The following is an 18,221-nucleotide window of genomic DNA, read 5'->3' as shown; positions in this document are numbered from 1 at the left end:
GCATCTGAACCGTCGCAGCTACAGCCACAAAATTTTGCACAGTCACACGTCTGGACCCCGAGAGCGTCATAGGCTATGTTGTGAGGCGAAATTTTAACCCCGCGCTTTCCAATTCACCAAACAATTTTGCCCCTATCTACATAATGGGGAAAAAGTGAAAGGAAAAGTGTCGGAGGCGTCGCAGCTGCAGGCACAAAATTTTGCACAGTCACACGTCTGGACCCCGAGAGCGTCATAGGCTATGTTGTGAGGTGAAATTTTAACCCCGCGCTTTCCAATTCACCAAACAATTTTGCCCCTATCTACATAATGGGGAAAAAATGAAAGGAAAAGTGTTGGAGGCAAATTAACAGCTGCCAGATGTGAACAAGGGGGACTTAAAGAATGAGAGCGATGGCGCCAAAGAGCATATACTGTACAGTTGCTAAGGTGGGGCCCCGACATGGGATAATCACCACACCACCACGGGGATATGAACACACACAAAATGCGCCACACACTACCACGTGCTCAAACACATATACCACCCTCAGCGCACATTTCACCACACATACACCAATCTCGCCACATAAAAGTCGAAACACAAAAGTCGCCACTCAAAACTCGCCACGTGCAAAACTCTCCACATGCAAAACTCGCCACACGTGCAAAACTCACCTCATGGAAAACTCGCCACACGCAAAACTTGCACACGCGGAAAAATTGCCACATGCACAAAAGTTGCAACACATGCAAAAGTTGCCTCACACAAAACTTGCACAGACTCAAAAGGCACCACACATAAAACTCGCCACGCGCAAAACTCGCCATGCGCAAAACTTGCTGCACACAACTTGCTACACTAACCTGTCACATGCAACTCGACACACAAAAAGTTGCTACACGCATGTCGCCACACAAAACTCATCTCACAAAAGTCGCTACATGCATGTCGCCACACGCAACTCAACACACACAACTTGACACACGAAACTCGCCCTAAAACACACACAAGTCTGGTATTATCCTTCAAAAATAAAAATCTGATTAATAAGCAGACAAACTACAAGAGCAACAAATGTACCATATAGGAATCCGGCAGCTGTCAGTCACATGACCTGTCTATTATGTGTATGTGTGAGCTAATATATACTGCCAGGGGGTGGGCTTACTGTTGGCTGGGGATTTATCAGGCTGCCAATTTAGCTTACAAATACTGAGGTAAAAATACTGATCAAATAACATGTGAACGAGGTCTAATACAGGAGGAGATGACATACAGATATATACTATTTACAGGGGAGATGACACACAGGTATATACTATATACAGGAGGAGATGACACACAGATATATACTATATACAGGAGGAGATGACACAGGTATATACTATTTACAGGTGAGATGACACACAGGTATATACTATATACAGGAGAGATGACACACAGGTATATACTATATACAGGAGGAGATGACACACAAATATATACTATATACAGGGGAGATGACACACTGGTATATACTACATACAGGGGACATGACATACAGGTATATACTATATACAGGAGCAGATTACCTACAGGTATATAGTATATACAGGAGGAGATGACATACAGGTATATGCTATGCATAGGAGGAGATGACATACAGGTATATACTATATACAGGAGGAGATGACACACAGATATATACTATATATAGGTGAGATGACACACAGGTATATACTATATACAGGAGGAGATTACATACAGGTATATAATATATATAGGAGGAGATGACATACAGGTACATACTATATACAGGGGAGATGACACAGCAGGTATATACTATATACAGGGGAGATGACATACATGTATATACTATATACAGGAGATGACATACAGGTGTATACTATATATAAGGGAGATGACAAACGTATATACTGAGGTGAAAATGAGAGGTGTGAGGTGAAAATAATAATAATAATAATAATTTTTATTTATATAGCTCCAACATATTCCGCAGCACTTTACAATTAAGCGGGGACATGTACAAACAGTAAATTCAATACAGGTTAAGACAATTTAAACAGTGACATTAGGAGTGAGGTCCCTGCTCGCAAGCTTACAATCTACAAGGAAAAGGGGGGACACAATAGGTGAAAAGTGCTTCTTATTTCAGGTCTGGCAATTATAATACATAGGGATTTTCATACAAAGCTGCATGATCCGGTCATCAGCCCGTGTGTTTAAGTGCAATAGTCAAGTATCAAGTGCAGTTATCGTGTGCATGGAGGGTGTGGAGACAGATGAATAGTAGGGTGCAGATTCAGAGTAATATTTGGAAGGAGGGAACAGGGCAAAGTTAGTTTACTGAGTAGTTGGTGTGGTAGGCTTGTTTAAATAGATGGGTTTTTAAAGCTCGCTTGAATAGGTCGGGGCTAGGTATCAGTCTGATCGTCTGGGGAAGTGCATTCCAGAGAGCTGGCGCAGCACGAGAGAAGTCTTGGAGACGGAGGTGTGAGGTTCGGATTATGGGGGATGCTAGTCTGAATGAAAAGGTGTGAGTGCAAAATGAGAGGAGTGAGGGAAAATAGTGGAGTGATCGGAAAATGACAGATGTGAGGTCGAAATGAGAGGAGTGAGGGGGAAAATAAGAGGAGTGAGGGTGAAAATGAGAGGTGTGAGGGGGAAAATGAAAGATGTGATGGGGAAAATGAGAGGCGTGATGGGAAAATAAGCGAAGTGAGGTGCTATAACTAACCACAGATATTTACTATGCCCAGGCAACGCCGGGCTCTTCAGCTAGTAAGTATATATATATATATATATATATATATATATATATATTATTATTATTATTATTATTATTATTATAGCGCCACTTATTCTATGGCGCTTTACATGTGAGGAGAGGTATACATAATAAAAACAGGTACAATATTCTTGAACAATACAAGTCACAACTGGTACTGGAGGAGAGAGGACCCTGCCCACAAGGGATAGGTGAGGATACAGTAGATGAGGGTAGAGCTGGTCGTGCAGTGGTTTGGTGGATCGGTGGTTACTGCAGGTTGTAGGCTTGCCGGAAGAGGTAGGGCTTCAGGTTCTTTTTGAAGGTTTCGAAGGTAGGCAAGAGTCTGATATGTTGTGGTAGAGAGTTCCAGAGTAGGGGTGATTCGCGGGAGAAATATAGTATGCGATTGTGGGAAGAGGAGATAAGAGGGGAGTAGAGAAGGAGATCTTGTGAGGATCGGAGGTTGCGTGCAGGAAAGTACCGGGAGACGAGGTCACAGATGTATTGAGGAGACAGGTTGTGGGTTACTTTGTATGTCATGGTTAGGCTTTTGTACTGGAGTAGTCTCTGGGTAATGGTGAGCCAGTGAAGGGATTGACAGAGAGGAGAGGCTGGAGAATAGCGGGGGGACAGGTGGATTAGTCGGGCAGCTGAGTTTAGAATAGATTGGAGGGGTGCAAGAGTGTTAGAGGGGAGGCCACAGAGCAGGAGGTTACAGTAGTCAAGGCGGGAGATGATGAGGGCATGGACTAGGGTTTTTGCCGATTCTTGGTTTAGGAATGTACGGATCCGTGAAATATTTTTGAGTTAAAGGCGGCAGGAAGTGGAAAGGGCTTGGATATGCGGTTTGAAGGAGCGATCAGTGTCGAGGATTACCCCGAGACAGCGAGCTTGTGGGACTGGGGAGAGTGGGCAGCCGTTTACTGTAATGGATAGGTTCGATGAGGGAAAGATAATGAATTCTGTTTTGTCCATGTTAAGTTTTAGAAATCTAGCGGTGAAGAAGGATGAAATAGCGGATAGACATATATATATATATATATATATATATATATATATATATATATATATATATATATATATATATATATATATATATATATATATATATATATATATATATATATTTATTATATATAGCTTCGATGTTTGGGATTGTCTTAATCATCCTGCCCTGGAGAATCCTATTACTGCTCAATGAATGCCTTAGAAAAAATTAAAAAAAATTCCACATTTCACCATTGGAATAATTTTCCCATTTTTCTGGACATTATATGGTACAATGATTGAGGTCATTCAAAACAAAAAGTCTTCCTGCAAAGATCGAGCCCTTATACAGGTATGTGGAGGAAAAGGTACAGTTATGGCTCTTGGAAGAAGGGTGGGAGAAATAACAGGTCAAAAATGGAAAATTGCTTGATCATGTAGGTGTTAAGAGCATCGGCCATTGAGAATTAGAGATCACATTTGTTACACTGTAGAATGAGCTATAGGTAACTTATCAGCCATTTTGGGCTTGGAAGAAGCCGACCGTAGCATTCTTCAAAGCGATCACTGAAACGAAGCCCTGATGAATATTTTTTGGAGAAACTCTTTAGTTTCCAAAGATGTCTCCAGCTAGAGAGAAAGGGGTTAAAGTCGCTTCATGCCGGCTTTTATCGTTTGTCAGATAGTACAGAAAATGTAAATTGAATGTCCGCGAGCTAGAAGAGCTGTCATGTGAGATTTGGTATCGTCTGATGGTAACTTTCCCACTGCGACAGAATTGGGCTGCCGACTCCGTGAGCACAATCCTACTTGGCGTGCCGTCATTTTCAGGGACGGAGATGTCAGACGAAGAGAGGAAACTGCCAGAATGATGACTGGAGCATTCTAGTTCGTTAACCTAGATGTATCCTCATTATCTTGGATCTGCGTTTAATCTTAAATCATGCTTCACATTGCAAGTCACTTAAAATAACTCCTTAATGTATCTCAGCGCCTTATCTCACAGTAGGGTTTATCTGGGAAAAATCCTCTTGTTTGGGATGAAATCAGGATTTAAATTGAGTCCTTGTTCAAATAAGCATGTACATGATCCTAAAATCGGTCATAAGAGGAATGGGAACATGTGGATCATTCTATTGTAATTCCATACAAATTTGTGATGTCCTGATCTGGTGCCATGGGTTCATATAGACCACCAGATGTATCGGATGGGCGGATGATGAACTTGCCGAAGTTCAATCAGACGTGTTATGGAGTCCATATATTTGCAAGAATTGGCCGATTTCTTCCATAATGAACGAACGTTTGGTGAAATGGAGGATCGTGCAATTCTACTGACGACCGGCGAGCGTTTGTAATAATTGAAACCACTGGTTGTGTGTGATGGATTTTTTTCAGTCGATGATCAGCACTGGCAACAACATTAGAGTGTGTAGTCTGATGTGATGGGGCAACAGTTGTGTGTCAGCCCATTTTTACCATGTGTTTAGGAGGTCTTTCCATCACAGTAAATTACATCACACTTTCCCCCTGAATCACAAGTCCACCACCTCGGTGTAAGCCTTGACTCTGCTCTGTCCTTCAAACCTCACTTCCAAGTCCTCACCACCTTCTGCCGTTTTCAGCTCAAAAATATTTCGAGAATCGCCTTTGCCTAAAATATGAATCAACAAAAATGGTAGTACATGACCTCATCATCTCCCACCGCGACTACTATAATATCCTCCTCTGTGGTCTGCCAACCAACACTCTCCTACCTCTCCAGTTTTTTCTCTTTTTTTTTTTCTTTATGACCTTCGGCTCCATCTCTAGAAGTGGTGGCTTGATGGATGAACTATCTGTAGGAAGATCGATCTTCTGCAGCCTAGATAGACAGCCTTGCTATCTTCCGCCCTCTGCCAATCCCTTCATTGGCTTCCAATCCAGTTTAAATTGCTAACGATGACTTACAAGGCCACCCAATAATGTGTCCTCTATACATTACCCGATTCCTTCCCACATGTAATCTCCAGTCATCACAAGACCATCTTATTTTCCCCTCCCTTGTACCTCACTCTGCTGCCTCCAAGATTTTTCTGGAGCATCCTCCATTGTCTAGGATTCAGTGCCACATGTACGATTGTCTCCAACAATTTAAGTCTTCCAATGTAACCTGGAAACCCTACGGCCTGCAATAACCCCACTGCCACCTCACCACCACCAGAGCTGTTCCAACTCCCTGACCAACTGTCTCCTTCCCAAATACCCTGTAGATTGTAAATCCATGAGGGCAGGATCCTCACCCCCTCTGTACCAGTCGGTCACAGTGTTTCCTGTACATAGATATATGTAAACACTCCTGATATGATCAGCCCCCGGAAGTACTGGTGCACTGGAAATAAATAGTAGAACAAGAAGAGCTGAGAAGATTGATATATTGTTTTAGTATAACTTTTTTATTTATTTACCGAGTGATTATTTTCCCCTGTATGATTGTCTTTCACTAAATAGGACCGCCCACTGGACTATTAAATACAAAGTGGGCAGAAAATGATTCTGAAAATGCCAAGAACTAGAGATCTGTCAATTAAAGTAGTGACTGATCATATGGGTACCGTATAAGTAATTTTGTGAAAAGCAGTACAGATGAAAAAGGAGATCATTAGATATTTCATAGAGTGGGAGGACTATTGTCCATTCATGGGTGAGTTTATTAATCAGCTGTAGCATGGAAGCTTAAGTTCACTGTCCCTGCAGTGCCCCCACAGGTTAAATAAAGTATTACCCCCTGTCCTTTTAAAGGGAATCTGTCTGCAGTTATTTGCTGTGTAGTCTTGAGAGCAGCATGATGTAGGGCAGTGTTCCCCAACTCCAGTCCTCAAGAGCCACCAACAGGTCATGTTTTCAGGATTTCCTTAGTATTGCACAGGTGATTGAATTCTTGCCTGTGCAGGTGATGCAATTATCACCTGTGCAATACTAAGGAGATCCTGAAGACATGACCTGTTGGTGGCTCTTGAGGACCGGAGTTGGGGAACACTGATGAAGGGATAGTGCCTGATTACAGGAATATGTCACTTGCTAGGCTGTGTTTTGCGGTTTCAATACAATCAATGTTTTATCATCATGAAATTATCACTGGAGAACAAGCTGCCTCGTGCAGAGTAATACAACCATACCCCCTCCACGGATTAGCAGCTCTGTCACTACACAATGTGCACAAAAAGCTGTGGTGTGAAGGTGGTTATCAAGGCATGAAAAATAGAGAACCCAAAAGGCGCAACGTAGAAGTTAATGTCTACAACCCCACAAGTAGGCGGGGGGGTATAATTGGGTGCCCACCTCAAGAAGTTGTGCTATAATATGCAAAACTTTACCCAATTGCTTGTCACCAGTGAAAGATCAATGCCACCAATAGTCCAATCCCTCAGTAGCTGGGATGCCAACCTTACCAGATAAAGCCAGTGGACTGGTGTGCAAAATCTTAAAGATTTTCGATACCAGTAGAACATGAGCATAGTGCAAAGATGTCCATCATGGTAATGGTGATCAATAAAACTTGTTAAAGCTTTAGTAAAACAGTTTTCTTGAAGTTTTGAAGTGGTAGTCTTCAATTTGGAAGTTATCCCTCATCCATGGGAAGGGGGGGATAACTTCCCAATCGCTGTGGGTCAAGCCACTGTGACTTAACCGATCCCAAGAACCAGATCTGAAGAGGTTTATGTAAATGGCACAGTGGTCGGTCAAACATGTGCACTGTTGCTTTATTAATTCTCAATGGGTGCCCCAGAGATAGCCAAGTCTGGATTTCGGCACTCCAGTAAGAATGGATAGAGCGGCAGTACGCATGGTTGACCACTGCTCCATTCACACAAGGCTCTTCAGAGCCCCAGTTCTCTGGATTGGTCGGACTCCCAGCAATCGGGAAGTTCTCAACTATCCCAGGTTTTTAGTATTAATTCAGAGTTTTCTCCAGTCCAGTCTTGAATACATAGCTTTATCTCAAATGTGTTTTTTTTTCTATGTGATGACCCTAGTTTTGATAATTTCTAGGTTTTCCTTCTAGCCTAGGATTCTATTCAGTAAGGTCATAATATAAGTGTAAAAACATGATAGTTCTTGGCTCAGGAGATACGGTAACTTGCAAAATTGAGAACACCAATTTATTAAATTTTAATGCTCCTCAATACCATGGCGGCCATCTTGGCGCCTTCTATTTACTTATCTTCCATTGGTATTGGAAATTTTTGAGATACAGACAGTACTCCAGTAGAAAGATGGTGGGGCCTTCACCATAGACCTCATCTGTTTAAGGTCGAATGTCTTTGAAGACAAAAAAGAACCCCATAGGATCTCTTACTCGCATTGTGACAGATATGGGGCCAGTGGAAGTTGTACTGTATAGAACTAAATAAGATTTATTTTGTGTGTTGATTACAAAACGGGGCATCGTGACCATTGGTCCAAGTTAGGAGATCTATGTGACTGTATGGCTCTAGGCATCTGTGCCTTCATCTCTGCTAATGATGTATGCTGGGTTTTGCTCTGCAAATAATAGGCTGGAGGATAGCTTTATTAAAGTAGAGATGCTTCATTTATTTGTAAATGTATCCTATGCTCATTAATCCTGTTCATTGGGATTAGTATAAATCTCTCGTAGTGTATTGTCTATTTCAAATGATTAGCTGTAGATGATCAATGCGAGGCAAAACAATCTACTTTACTTCTGTCTTTTAGAACGATTGGGGTAACCGGCCTTGTACGATACTTTTTCCCGGGCTGGGGCGAATTTCAGCCGATTGGTGGTGCCCTATGAGTAGGTCATCAATATGTTCGTCCTGGACAACCCGTTTAAAGGCAAACCTGTCACCTCTTCTGACCTGTCTTTTAGGAAGTCATTTGTTTCCCCATAATAAAACAATTATGAAACATTTAATTAAATCTGTATTGTGCTTTTCTCACATAATTATAGGAGTTGTATAAAGTTTGGAAGTTATCTCTATCCATAGGATAGGACTTCCCAATTACTGGGGGGATCCAACCACTCCTACAGGTCCCAAGAACAAGGGAGTGCCAAAGACCAGCCAAACGCTGCACTCAAGATACCTCCAGCAGTCCCAAAGAAAATGAATGGTTTAGAGGCGCATGTGGTCGACCATTGCTCCATTCATATGGGGATCTTCAGAACTCTGATTCTTGAGATCGGTGGGGATTCCTGCAGTCAGTCCTTCAACGATCGGGAAGTTTTCTCCGATCCTACAGATGGGGAATAACTTCATAACTTCATACAACTCCTTTAATCCTAGAAATGTAAGAATACATTTCCAACTTGGCATTTCCAGTTGTGAGCGTGACCCTACAGAGTCTGATATTGTCCAATCTAGTGCTGACAGTGTAGGGAAATTCAGATTCAATTGGAAAATTGTGAAGTTTCTAGGAGAAGCAAATGGAAGAACTTTAGACACAAGGTCCAGAGTGCCATATTTTACCAGTAATGCAAGTATTCACATTTTAGTTTTTGTAATGTGGTCACATAACACTACTGGAAGGAATGTGCTGGCAATGGAAAAAGAAAAACCTCTACTAATAAATACCAAATTCTGCTCTAAACCCCTAGGGCTGAAAAGCTGCAGCATTGTCATCCAGGATTTGACATACGACCTTTTTATATTGCAATGCTTCTAGTAAATTCCTTCAAAGAAGTTATACAGGATTAGAAAAACATGGAGTTTGTATTGAAAAATAGCGCCACACCTTCCCACAGGTTGTGTGTGGTATTGCAGCTTAGCCCTATTCACCTGAATGGGATGGTGTTGCAGTAATCGGCAAAACCATGGGCAGCCATTTTTTTTAATCATCCTTGTACAACAGTAAACTACTCATTTGTTATATGGTTCACATCATATTTATTTGTTTTTCCCCTCCTTTTTTCTTAGATGACCGCGTTGATCAGAGAGCGTGCCTTATCTGTGGGGATCGTGCCACAGGCCTCCATTATGGCATCATTTCTTGCGAGGGCTGCAAAGGATTTTTTAAGCGCAGCATCTGCAATAAGCGAGTATACCGATGTAGCCGTGACAAGAACTGCGTCATGTCGCGCAAACAGAGGAATCGTTGCCAGTATTGTCGACTACTCAAGTGCCTCCAAATGGGGATGAACAGGAAAGGTAACACATTGGCGCATCTTCACATTTGTATAAATCAATTGAATAAAACTTATATGCAATATATAGTCATTTAAAGGGGAAATCTCGCTGCAATTTTTAATTTAAGTGGAGTACTTTCTCCATTTGGCGCTTATCCACTGATTCTGGAACAGTTTTTCTTTTTCTTCTGTGCCCCTCCGTTCCAAAGCTATGTACCCCGGTACTTAAGAAGCAAATTTTTCCCTCAACTAACTGGAACTTCTCTGTGGGTGTTTTTTTTTTTTTCCTTTGAGACTGGCCAATCAAAACACAGCCACGCCCATAGAAAAGTTCTGTGGTACACGCCCAGTTTCTTGAAAGGAGAATTTGCTTCTTTATTACAGGGGGCATAACTTTGGAATAGAGGGGTACAGAAGAGAAACAAAAACTGTCCCAGAATCAGTGGAACAGAGGCATTTAGAAGAGGTGCTCAGATTTAATTTAAAATCTCCAGAGATAGATTCCTTTAAAGGGGTTTTCTCATCTGGTAAATTATTTTAATAAGGCATAAATGATTGGTCGGTTGGTATTTGAATGCTGGGATCCCCTACAGTCTTAAGAATGGGGATGTAACTTTCTTCATTCCCATTTTAATTATGGCCCCAATACCTAGGGTTCTACTGAACCGGACTCGTATCATATTTAAGTATGTCCTGGTCCGTAGCACCCCAGGAGGTCCATCTGAAAGCAACCTTGCTAAACTGCAAGCACAAGCTTCTTACGATAGAATTAATAAAGGTGCCGATTAATAAAAACGGAAAGAAAAAAATAAATCTGTTGCCCATAGCAACCAATCACAGCACAGCTTTCTTTTTAAATTCCGCTCTTAAACAATGAAAGCTGTGCTGTGATTGGTCGCTACGGTCAACGAAGACACTAACCTATAAGACCATTTTATACAGATTTATAATACATTTATTAGTGCATCTACTTTTGTGTACAACCAGCACAGACGTAGGCAAGCGCAATATGGCCGCAATTCTATGTCCAGGCAGGACGTTCCGCCATAAAACGGGACCAGGAAAGCGCCAATATTACATTCCTATACGGGGCATAAAATGGAGCAGTTGCGATAGTAATTAATCATATTTCATATCTTCACAGATTGTATTGATCGGTTGCTATGAGCAACTGCTCCTTTTTTTTATTTTCATCCATGCTGGACTTTGTATTACCTCCCAATAATGAGATTTTCTGTTTATGTAATCGGACAGAGTAAATGATGGAGAATGAAAGCATGACTTGTGAGTCAGGGATGTGACCAAGACAACGTGTAAGTCTAGTCCACATCCCAATGCCAGGAATTTAATGGTGTCTATGTTCCACCTAGTGGACTGTACATGTAACTGCAGTGTGGCGTAAGAGTGCCAGATTGTAAATATCAGCCAATATCATGACTGTCCTCTTGTCCAATTTAACCACTTTTGTGCCACGCTTTACAAAAGACACATTGATCAGAACTTCTCATTTACCGGTTGTTCTTGCATCCAGATTCTGGCTCAATAAAATATTAAACATCACATAAATTATTGCTGCGGTGGGAGAGTCCGCCTTTTCCTGCCACCTGTGCACGTCAATCTGGCAGATACGTCCCCTTGGACTCATTATAGAACAGTAGTTATTGGGTCTGGTCCTGGTCATGATGAAAACGTTCATGTTGTCACTTGTTTAAGACTGAAGAAATATGGTGGGACCAGTACCAACCTTGTCCATGGACTGTGACCGCTACTGCTTTTTTTTTTTTTTTTTTTTTTTTTTTTACATCATGTATGTATCATTTTGGGGACAATATAACCCATTGATTGGCTTTTATACTTTTCGGGGGAATAATTAACTGAAAAAGAAAAAACAAAACAGAAATTCCACCATTTTTTAGCACAGTGTTAAGTAAAATAACATTTTAACTTTATTGCATATAATATTGTGTTACTGCGACGATAATCTACCATATGTGATACTGTGTGTGTGTGTGTGTGTGTGTGTATATATATATATATATATATATATATATATATATATATATATATATATATATACATATATATAGATATATATATATATATATATATATATTCGTCTAAGGGGCACTTCCGTCTGTTTGTCTGTCTGTCACGGAAATCCCGCGTCGGCCACGAATTCGCCCCTTCCTACTCTCAGTGCCCCCTCCAGTCAACGCAGCCATTAACCCTGTGTAAGCGCTATGCCGCAGTGTAACGCACTCCGTTAACGCTGCTATTAACCCTGTGTGACCAACTTTTTACTGTTGATGCTGCCTATGCAGCATCAATAGTAAAAAGATCTAATGTTAAAAATAATAAAATAAAAAATCATTATATTCTCACCTTCCGTCGCCTTTCCCACTGCTCTTTGCGACGCTCCGGTCCATGCATTGCGATCTCGCGAGATGATGATGTAGCGGTCTCGTGAGACTGCTACGTCATCATCTCGCGAGACCGCAATGCATTCTTGGGACCGGAGCATCGGTAAACGCCTGGGCTGGATCCGGGGGCTGCCAGAAGGTGAGTATACAGGTCCTTCTCAAAAAATTAGCATATAGTGTTAAATTTCATTATTTACCATAATGTAATGATTACAATTAAACTTTCATATATTATAGATTCATTATCCACCAACTGAAATTTGTCAGGTCTTTTATTGTTTTAATACTGATGATTTTGGCCTACAACTCCTGATAACCCAAAAAACCTGTCTCAATAAATTAGCATATTTCACCCGGCCAATCAAATAAAAGTGTTTTTTAATAACAAACAAAAAAAACATCAAATAATAATGTTCAGTTATGCACTCAATACTTGGTCGGGAATCCTTTTGCAGAAATGACTGCTTCAATGCGGCGTGGCATGGAGGCAATCAGCCTGTGACACTGCTGAGATGTTATGGAGGCCCAGGATGCTTCAATAGCGGCCTTAAGCTCATCCAGAGTGTTGGGTCTTGCGTCTCTCAACTTTCTCTTCACAATATCCCACAGATTCTCTATGGGGTTCAGGTCAGGAGAGTTGGCAGGCCAATTGAGCACAGTAATACCATGGTCAGTAAACCATTTACCAGTGGTTTTGGCACTGTGAGCAGGTGCCAGGTCGTGCTGAAAAATGAAATCTTCATCTCCATAAAGCATTTCAGCCGATGGAAGCATGAAGTGCTCCAAAATCTCCTGATAGCTAGCTGCATTGACCCTGCCCTTGATGAAACACAGTGGACCAACACCAGCAGCTGACATGGCACCCCACACCATCACTGACTGTGGGTACTTGACACTGGACTTCAGGCATTTTGGCATTTCCTTCTCCCCAGTCTTCCTCCAGACTCTGGCACCTTGATTTCCGAATGACATGCAAAATTTGCTTTCATCAGAAAAAAGTACTTGGGACCACTTAGCAACAGTCCAGTGCTGCTTCTCTGTAGCCCAGGTCAGGCGCTTCTGCCGCTGTTTATGGTTCAAAAGTGGCTTTACCTGGGGAATGCGGCACCTGTAGCCCATTTCCTGCACACGCCTGTGCACGGTGGCTCTGGATGTTTCCACACCAGACTCAGTCCACTTCTTCCTCAGGGTCCGGTCACCTCTTCTCGTTGTACAGCGTTTTCTGCCACATTGTTTCCTTCCAACAGACTTACCATTGAGGTGCCTTGATACAGCACTCTGGGAACAGCCTATTTGTTGAGAAATTTCTTTCTGGGTCTTACCCTCTTGCTTGAGGGTGTCAATGATGGCCTTCTTGACATCTGTCAGGTCGCTAGTCTTACCCATGATGGGGGTTTTGAGTAATGAACCAGGCAGGGAGTTTTTAAAAGCCTCGGGTATCTTTTGCATGTGTTTAGAGTTAATTAGTTGATTCAGAAGATTAGGGTAATAGGTCGTTTAGAGAACCTTTTCTTGATATGCTAATTTATTGAGACAGGTTTTTTGGGTTATCAGGAGTTGTAGGCCAAAATCATCAGTATTAAAACAATAAAAGACCTGACAAATTTCAGTTGGTGGATAATGAATCTATAATATATGAAAGTTTAATTGTAATCATTACATTATGGTAAATAATGAAATTTAACACTATATGCTAATTTTTTGAGAAGGACCTGTATAACTATTTGAATGCATTGCGGCAATGCCCCGAGATCACGTGGCGGTGTCGCGGGTTATTGCCGCTAGGCATTACTGGGAATGGAGCGTCGCGAGGAACATCGGTAACGGCCTTGGCTAGATCCGGGGGCCGACGGAAGGTGAGTATATAACTTTTTTATTTGAATTCTTTTTTTAACATGGATATGGTGCCCCCATTGCTATATACTACGTGGGCTGTGTTAGATACTGTATGGGCTGTGTTATATACTACGTTTCTGTGCTATATACTATGTGGCTGTTTTATATATTACGTGGCTGGGTAATATACTACATCGCTGTGCTCTATACTACGTGGCCTGTGTTATATACTGCATGGGTGGGCTGTGTTATATACTGCATGGGCTGTGTTATATACTACGTTGCTGTGCAATATATTACGTGTCTGTGCTATATACTACGTGGCTGGGCAATATACTACGTGGGCTGTGTTATATACTACGTGGGCTGTATGCTACATGGCTGTGCTATATTTCTCTGCTGTATTTGTGCATCATGAATCGTGGTATGTGTTAAAGAGGGGGGCCCACTGAGACTCTTTCGCAGCTAAGCGTGACCAATCAGCAACAGGCGCAGTTCGGCCGCAAATTGGCGCAGAATTTGAACCACGCCTCGTTAATTGGTCGTGGCCGGCCTAATCCTGTGTGTAAATTGCATTATTCTGAAAACTTCATAAATAAACTACATACATATTCTAGAATACCCGATGCATTAGAATTAAGCCACCATCTAGTATATATATATATATATATATATATATATATATATTTATATATTTTTATTGTTAGATAAAATAAATGATCCCATTTTAAAATGTCCATATAGTGCTAATTTATCAAAATAAAAAGATGCATATCGGCTATTGCCATAATAATACCAATGCTTATATGTCTGTACGTTTGTGTATATTATAGTATTTTGCCAATATCATTTATGTATTTTTTATTTCAGTAAATTTTCACTATATGTGTATTTTTTTAATAGGGAAAACTGATTTTATGTTAAAACTTATTATTATTATTTACATTTGTGTTCCATTATGTAATATTTGTACTTTTTACCTTTTTCGATTTTTAATGTGCCTAATTTGACTATATACGGTGTTTTGTGGTTCCACTTTTGGACTGGATTGTGCGATCTTCTGATCAATAATATATTACACAGCAATATGTCTTTTGAGAGACCCAATAGGCAAATACAGATGGCATACACGGGGGACATCTATTAGGTGACCACTCCTGAGACAATCCATTTGCAACATGTATTTGTGTTGCAGGGATCCCCTGTTTAAGATGATGCGGTAACTCTTCAATTAAGCTGGTCACATACATTAGACCTATGTCAGCCAAACCTGACGATATCGACAGGGTCAGCCTATAGTATATGTGTACGGCGGCAGCGGCCAAGTGATGGTCGGGAGAGATGTCAATCAGACATGTCCGATTTTGGACTTCCAATCGCATTGTTCTCCATGACATAAGCCACCAGTCCATATGTCAGTTGGCGGCTTTCTACTATAGAGCACATGAGCATTCGGCCGAACAAGCACTCCTGAGAGCTGACAGCTATCTATTGTGGAGACCTTTGTTGTGGCAGCCGTATTGGTTGTCACCCAATGTGGTTGTTTGATGGAATTACCTTATCACCTATCCACTGGTTAGGTGATTACTTGTAGATCACTGGTCCAACCACTGAGATTCCTACCAGTTGGCAAAATGGGACACCTTTATCCCTTTTAGAATGGAGTTGTAGTGCGCATTCTCAATCGCGCTCCATTCCTTCTCTATGGGGCTAACGAGGGCTGTGCTCCAGCATTTTCCGGCAGGCCCAATAGAGAATGAATGAAGCGGTTGTTTTTTTACTGGACAACCCTTTTAACTATTAGACAAAAAAGGTCAAAGGTATGTATGTTTGTTTGTTTTTTTCATTTATTGGGGTGGTTCTTAAATAATTTGGTTGCAAAATTGCAAAGCCAATTATCAGTCATTATCGTGACTTCACTAAAATAGTAGCATGGGCATAAAAAAATATAACTGACGCGTTTCAAGTCTGGCTGACTCTTAATCATAGATTAACTATATCTACGATAGTCAGCTAGATTCGAAACGCATCAGTTATAGCTAAACAAATTATTTAAGCAGATAATGGTTTTAACACAACGGACAATGAAGGTTTGGTATACAGATATTAGGGAATACAGAGTTCTGGTGACACCTGGAAGTTTTGGGAAAGTTTGCAGTCAAGACAAAGATAAAGAAAATAGAGATTAGGAGATGGTATCAGCCTGAGAAGAGTAGTTTTGACTCATTGAGTAACACAATAGGCATTCACATACACTTCTTTATATAAACAGCCCCGGCCTTGGGCCTTTGACTCCTGGACATTGACTGCTGGAGAGGTAATTAATACCTATGGTGACAGTCATCCTGTGTGTAATGGGTTATCATTATGGCGGCCATGCTAGTTAATAGAAAAAGGTATTAACAGTAGTGGCTCTCTTAGGGTACCGTCTCACAGTGGCACTTTTGTCGCTACGATGGCACGATCCGTGACGTTCCAGCGATATCCATACGATATCGCTGTGTCTGACAAGCAGCAGCGATCAGGGACCCCGCTGAGAATCGTACGTCGTAGCAGATCGCTTGGAACTTTATTTCATCGCTGGATCTCCCGCTGTCATCGCTGGATCGGTGTGTGTGACACCGCTCCAGCGATGCGTTCGCTTGTAACCAGGGTAAACATCGGGTTACTAAGCGCAGGGCCGCGCTTAGTAACCCGATGTTTACCCTGGTTACCATCGTAAATGTAAAAAAAACCAAACAGTACATACTCACATTCCGGTGTCCGTCAGGTCCCTCGCCGTCTGCTTCCCGCACTGACTGACTGCCGGCCGGAAAGTAAAAGCAGGGCACAGCGGTGATGTCACCGCTGTGCTCTGCTTTCACTTTCACAGCCCTGCGCTTAGTAACCCGATGTTTACCCTGGTTACCCGGGGACTTCGGCATCGTTGGTCTGTGTGACAGCTCCCCAGCGACCACACAACGACTTACCAACGATCACGGCCAGGTCGTATCGCTGGTCGTGATCGTTGGTAAATCATTTTGTGTAACGGTACCCTTAGATGCTTGAAGAGTCAGGAGAAACAGCTGTCGGCCAAACCATCGGTCAACAGCTATCTGTTGGGAATGGGGGGGATTTAATTTTCAGGCCCCCTATATACATTGAATAATAACTGGCAAAACCCACTGGTTTCATCTGGATAAGCCATCCACTGTCCTTTGCCTATAAAACTTTATCAATTCTTCTAGATACACTTGGACGCAGTTAGGAATATTGTAGTAATCTAGTCAGGTGTATGATGAACCAGTTATACTAAACAGGTGATAATGATCATCATTTTCATATGTAGGTTGAAACAGTCATTAATTAAAACAGAAATAACTGTTAACTGGGTGAGGAACAGCCAAACTCCGCTATAAAGGTGAGGCCGTGGAAGACCGTTTCATGGCACAGGTCATACACCATCGCAAGACTGAGCACAGCAACAAGACACAACAAGGTAGTTCTACTGCATCAGCAAGGTGTCTCCCAGGCAAAGAAGAGTATTGTGATGTGCTTCTCATGGGCTTTAAAACAAGCACCAAGAAATGAGGAATGTTAAGGACCATAGTTGCAAAGGTGAGCTGATGGAACTTGGTGAAGCAGATTAAAAATATATCATACTTATTCTCTTTCGAAATCCAAAGATGTCCAGCAGTGCCATCAGCTCAGAACTATTTGGAGAAGTCTCTCCAGAGGTAGTCTTTATGAAATATTTGCATCCCAAAAGTCATACCTTTGAAAAGCAAACGAGAACAAAGTGCAAAAACAGGAAAAATGGCAGCAGCTTTTCTGGACTGATGAGTCAAAATGGGAAATATTTAACTGTAACATAAGTCAGTTTGTTCACTTAAGGGCTGGAGAAGGGTACAATAATGAGAGGCTGCAGGGAGCAATGAAGCGCGCTGGAGGGTCCTTGCAAGTTTGGGGCTGCATTTCAGCAAATGGAGTTGGGGATCTGTTGTGAATTAGACTTTTTTGGCTCCCTCTTGTGGTCACTAGTGATATGACTCTGGGATTGTCTTTCCTCAGTTTGGCACCCACCTGGGTCGTTAGTCCAGGGGTGTTGCTATATAAACTTCC

General features: G+C 41.7%; 1 protein-coding gene across 4 annotated transcripts in view; it reads left to right on the top strand.

The window, feature by feature from the left end:
- Positions 1–18,221, top strand: part of NR6A1 (nuclear receptor subfamily 6 group A member 1) — a 336,676-nt gene that overhangs the window by 249,090 nt on the left and 69,365 nt on the right. For all 4 annotated transcript variants that reach the window (XM_077283566.1, XM_077283567.1, XM_077283568.1 and 1 more), the window contains one exon: positions 9,656–9,886. In XM_077283566.1, coding sequence (XP_077139681.1) covers positions 9,656–9,886 — 231 coding nt within the window. The remainder of the gene's footprint in view (positions 1–9,655; positions 9,887–18,221) is intronic.

This window comes from Ranitomeya variabilis, chromosome 2 (assembly GCF_051348905.1).
Source record: "Ranitomeya variabilis isolate aRanVar5 chromosome 2, aRanVar5.hap1, whole genome shotgun sequence".
NCBI classification, from domain to species: domain Eukaryota; kingdom Metazoa; phylum Chordata; class Amphibia; order Anura; family Dendrobatidae; genus Ranitomeya; species Ranitomeya variabilis.
Note: the sequence above shows the minus strand (reverse complement) of the source record. Positions and strands in the feature narration are given on the sequence as shown.